Source organism: Myxocyprinus asiaticus, chromosome 4, assembly GCF_019703515.2.
Source record: "Myxocyprinus asiaticus isolate MX2 ecotype Aquarium Trade chromosome 4, UBuf_Myxa_2, whole genome shotgun sequence".
In the NCBI taxonomy this organism is placed as follows: Eukaryota; Metazoa; Chordata; class Actinopteri; order Cypriniformes; family Catostomidae; genus Myxocyprinus; species Myxocyprinus asiaticus.
Window position 1 is genome coordinate 38,304,735 of NC_059347.1, and position 5,834 is coordinate 38,310,568.

General features: G+C 35.8%; 1 protein-coding gene across 1 annotated transcript; it reads left to right on the forward strand.

The window, feature by feature from the left end:
- Positions 1–1,462: 1,462 nt before the first annotated feature.
- Positions 1,463–4,419, forward strand: LOC127439243 (transmembrane protein 119-like). Its single transcript, XM_051695427.1, has 2 exons — positions 1,463–1,684; positions 3,222–4,419. The coding sequence occupies exon 2, from the start codon at positions 3,223–3,225 to the stop codon at positions 4,087–4,089; it is 867 nt and encodes a 288-aa protein (XP_051551387.1). The 5' UTR covers positions 1,463–1,684; position 3,222; the 3' UTR covers positions 4,090–4,419.
- The last annotated feature ends 1,415 nt before the right edge of the window (positions 4,420–5,834 follow it).

Consider the following 5,834-nt stretch of genomic DNA (forward strand, 5'->3'; position numbering starts at 1 on the left):
CTTCTTTGTGAATTCTACTGTTTCATTTTCTTGGTGTTTAATTGATTGTTTACTATGGTGTCATGCAAATTTGAATAACCAAAATTATGTTTACTATATCTGTCAATATGATTTCACATGCCCCATTGCTGTTATGGTTACATGAGATGCCTGAGAAACCATCAAAATCATTGTGATATATTTTCTTACTAAGGTTTAGTAATGCTTGGCTTCATATCCTCCATTCTAAGGAAATTATTTTGCAGCGAGGAAAGAATAACATGAAAAGAAAACATACTACATCATTTAGCCTCATCTCTCTCTCTCTCTCTCTCTCTCTCTCTCTCTCTCTCTCTCTCTCAAATAGGATGCTCTTAAAGCAGCTGTTTCCATGATCTTGTATGTCTCGACAAGTCATTATAAGTCCAAGATACCTCCTCCTCAGGGACCTGATTGCTTCTGTTAAAAGGCCCACATGTTTCTCGTCCATGCCATGTCACAAGCATTAAGAAGAGACAGGACCAAAATATATTTGGTTAGTTTACACATTCTGCAGTGTGGCATGCTATACTCCATTTAAATTATGTTTAACAGTATTTTGCTAATTCTTTCATAAATATTTTGCATGCAGCTTTTATGACATAATATTAAAGCAATGTTATCTATTCAATACAAGTTTTTGTATTTAATTATTATTATTATTATTTAATTTTTTTTTGTATTTTGTGTCATAATGTTGATTCCCACAAACATATTTAATGTTTATGGATTGACCCTATTCACTTCCATTGTAAGTGCCTTACCAAAACCATGATTTTTAATTTTTTTTATTTATTTTTTATAAATGAGTTAATTTTTTATTTGACTGGCAGTTAACATTGTGTTATAAATGCTGTCAACTGATTCATTCATTAAACATTACTTAAGTTCAGAGACTATAAAAAATATTTATAGGCTTCTTTTAAAAATTCATTTGTCACACTGCTGGACTATTTAAAATGAATTTGTGAAGGCAAAAAGGTGATTAAAATAATGATAAACTTAAAAGAAAATTGTGACCAGTTTCTCTTATACATTCATACAAATTTTATCCTAAAGTCTTGATGATGATAAAGAAAAATCTTTATGGACACATTATGCTTCAAATACCTATTTTACAATGGTCTATTTAATTCTCCAACAGAATAAATATTAAGAAGAATGCTGCAGCCTTTTCTGGCTGACATTTTTTACACAGAGAGTTATTGGAAGTCAGACATGAGGGAAACTGGAATCTGGAGAGTACAGGAGTTTCCCTCATTGTATAGTTTATAAAAAGCACAAAAGACAGGAGCAGCCTTCTCTGGTTGTGCTAACATCTGGTTGCTTGAGGTTCTCCAGTGCACAAGCAGGGGGGAAAAATTCAGCTGCCCCCCTCAACAGCATTTCCCAAAGCTTAACGAGAACAGTGTGTCTGGAAACGGCCCAGTCAGTCTTTCTGGGGCAAAGTAAAAGAAGGAGAAGAGGAAGGAGGAGGGGAGAATAAGAGTTTTTTCCCCCTCACCAATCCAACTGTCCTTCTTCGTGCAGTCTGTAACAACAGAACATCCAACTTGAGCGGAGGATAGAGCAGAAGTTTGCTTTACTCTGTGAGATCATCTTCACTAGGTTTTCCACAATTACCCTGCAAGCAAGGCATGTTTTAGACCTTCAGCCTTTGAAGAAAGTAAGCACTTTTTTTTTCTTTTTGCTGTGCCTGTTTTATATTTTAAAAACATAATTTCTACCCATGTTATGATAGACAGATGGCTAACCTTAAAGTAATGCACAACTTTAAAAGATTCTTGTTAAGATGCAACAGATGAATTTACATAGGTTCTACGTACAAAGGTTCTGTAACAAAGAATAATTCCAGAATGGACTCTCACAGTTGATTTTGGCAAGGTGACCCTTAAATGCTTTACAGCAACAGAGATTTACATGAAAGGATGTTAGTGTGCCAAGGACAGTGCTTTTTGAAGATTGGAAATACTTTGAAGCAGGCATGAGACCACTGTGAACATATTAATGGTTTGTGTGTGTGTGTGTGTGTGTGTGTGTGTGTGTGTGTGTGTGTGTGTGTGTGTGTGTGTTGGAGAGTGTGGCGCCATATGAGCTTGATACTATTTCCATTGTGCACCACTTGCCCAGTGATGATTATGGTCGTCAGCTTGAGCACAGATGGCACAGAGCAGAGATGTATCAGAAACCTCCAGTTATAGAATGGAAAGATGTTTGTTTAAAGAAATGAATTACCATGAGTTCTTATTTAAAGGTTTGCCTTATATGGCTAAATAGGTTTGCTAGCTGTGTTTTGTAAAAGCTCATTCAAACTATTATTTTTCAAAAAAGGTAATTAGTCCTACTTTATGTCAAATGTTGGAAATATCTCACTTTTTAACTATGAGCTTGTTGGGATCATGTTGAGCCTGTGCAAGATGATCATACAGCTCATTTAAATGTTAAAGGAAACCTCAGGAATGAGCCTACAAGGAAATGATGTGTGGCTGCAGTAGCTGAGAACTTAATAAATTAGGCTCAAAATCATATAGTTTCACTGTGGCCCTTTGAGTTCTGCCTGCACCACAGGAAAGAGAACTGAAGTTCCCTATTATAACAGAGATTCTTGATGCTGAACAGAATAGAAATGAATGCCACAATGAAGTGTGAACATACCAATGTATTTAAAGTTGAATTTAACTATGTATCATTATACTGGCATACAAAGCCAATAAAATACTGTTATTTGTCAGACATGGTTTAGATTTTTTTTTTTTACAAAATTCTTAAACCAAGACTAAAGTGATCCGTTGTAACATCCTAGAGCTCTTATGATACATCTACAAAATTCGATACACACCTTTACACAGTTCTGACGCTGGTTGCTATGTATTTTCCTTCCTTCCTTCCATCTATCCATCCATCCATCCAAGCTGGAAAAGTGTTTAGTGGTTACAATAAGGTAAAGTGAAGTTTCCTAAACTTTACAACCTGCAAAATTGTAATTGGTTAAAGCACTGGGCATCTTACATGAAGGAAGTTGGTTCATGTCCCAAGTACTATTCATCCAGAAAGACAAGTTCCTGATCTACCAATGCTGCTCCTGAAACTGGCTTGCATGATTGCACATGTGAAACACATTTCCTGAATTAATGAATTCTTTACATTTGGTTTATGACTTTTTTTAATTACTTTTTTTATCCACCTCATGTATTTAATCATAGGATGGACCACACCGTTCTCTGCTGCCTCACTGGCCTGTCCATCATTCTGATAAACAGCAGCGGCGCTTATGCCACCCCAGTCATTTTCAATGACTCTTTGGAAGGCAGTGGGCAGTGGGAGTCTAGAAGCACAGACCTGATCCCCACACCGAGCATTTCCTCCTTCCTCAATGAGTCTATTATGTCCACCTCCATCAATGGAGAAAAGCATACCAAGCCCCTCTTGAATCAGGTGGTGGACTTCTTAAAAAAGAACCTCCTTCTCATAGTTGTCATTACCACGTTAATTCTGGCTGTCTTCATCATCATATGTCTGGCTGCCTTCTTGAGTCGCAGACGAAAAGTCAGCACCTACTACCCATGCGCATTCCCCTCCAAGATGTACGTCGATGAGAGAGACAAGAATGGAGGAGCAAGGTTCTTTAATGAAGTTCCAGAGAAAACAAACACAAGCTCCAGTGAGGAGCCGCTGAATTCAGCTAAGCAACTCCAAGAGGACATCATGTTGGCTACCAAGAATCTTCGAACTCCAGCCAAAGCTCCATGGAGAGAGAGGAACGAAAAGGTGGAAGACCAAAAAACAGATGACGAGGAAAACCCTCAGTCTGATAAGAGTCACGAGGAGAACTATAGCTTGCAAGAGGACAAGAATAGAAATCAGTCCGTTGTTGAAGATTTTGTGGAAAAGTCCCAGGACAGTGTCCCTGTTTGTGACATGGAAAAGACTGACCCCTCTGGCTCTGGCCCCCCTGATGAGAGCAAACATCCATCAGGGCCAGAGAATTCTGAGATCCAAGACAACATGAACAAACAGGAAGTTGATACTTCAGGCTCTCCATTTATCAGTGAAGAGAAAACAGCATTTTAGTGTGGACGTTTTGAAAGCTTTAAAAGAAACTTTTAGATGTAAACACAGACCAAAGTGTAGATTGTCAAATTGTAACACAAAAAATGCTGTGGGAAGCTCTCACAATTGCTAGTCAGGACAATTAGGACAAGTGGTCTGCTTTTTTGAGAAAAAGAGATGGCTTTAATATTGTTCATTTAATGACTGTTACAATGATATACCACATAACAATGTTGTAATCTGTTTTAAAAAGCAATTTTTTTTTAAATATTAATTTACTTAACGTAAAAGGAAATGCTGTGTGAACGGATGCCTATAATGCAAGACTGTAATATAAAAATTGCATTTTGAGTTTTGAGTGTCCAGAATCTCTTTTTGTCACTTCTGTTGTTTTAATACTGAGCTAATGATATTCTTCATCCTTAACCCTACCTTAAAACCTGAACCTCACACAAAACTTGTAAAATTTGGGGGTTTTCACTTCATTAAGACATTATTTAGCATGTTCATTTTAAGGGATTTCAGGGTTTACCATATTTTTGAGGATAGTAAACACTTAAATGTTAAATGAGGACATATACTACAGATTTATTTTAAACAAAGCTACTTATAAATACCTCAGAATAACTAAATATAATAACCTTATAAAATATAATAACCCTAATGTTTTATGCTTGTTTTTGCATTTTTTAAAGAAAAAAACAAAACAAAACTAACCCTAACTCATTACTGTCTATCTAAATGAGGACATAGATGTTCTTGTATAAAGCTAATTATAATTGCTATAGACTAACTCGAACACACACCCTAACCCTTACCCAAAAAGAAAACTTTTTGCATATTTAGAATAATATATCTATATATCTATCTATATCTATATCTATATATATATTTTATGTATGTATTGTTTTTCCAAATAAGGACATCTCAAAATGTCCTCTAGGTGAGATTTTTTTTTTTTTAGCTCACTTCCGGGGATAAATTTGTTCTCACACACACAAACACATGGAAAAAAAAATTCTACTCCAATTATGGAGATAATTCTCAGTGTAGAAAAGCTTTTCTGTGAGTCAGGTTATTGTTTACATACTGACATTCTGACTGTAAATATTTCCTTTCAAGGTTGAGTGGTATTATTCATCTTCAGCCGGTGAAGGCCACCAAGTCTTGTCACTGCCAACTTTCAAACAGTTTAGTCTATAATCAGTTAGTCTCAACATTTTAAATTACCTTTTTATGAAGAATACTTTTGGTATCCTTAGTATTCTGAATATAATGAAAATTCTCTCTTTTGTAAATCTGTGAACAAATGACTTAAAATGGAGTCGAAACCATGAAACCAAATGCGACTTATCTCTCCACAAACATTTGTAGTCTGCTTCAGGCCTCATCTTTCACAGTTTCCTGTTGATTTAGGCAATTTTTCAATGTTTACAGTTAATCTCATAAAACAAACCTCTTTTAATCATCTAAGAGATTTACCCGCAAAATCTAAAGCATTTTGCACTAGTTTTAAAGGGATAGTTCACCCCAAAATTCACCCTCATGTCATCCCAGACTTTCTTTCCTCTGCGGGATACAAAGGAAGATTTTTAGAAGAATATCTCAGCTCTGTAAGTCCATACAATGCAAGTGAATGGTGACCAGAACTCAGAAGGATCAAAAAGCACAAAGGCAGCATAAAAGTAATCCATAAGACTCCAGTAGTTTAATTAATGTCTTCAGAAGCTATATGATAGGTGTGGGTGAGAAACAGATCAATATTT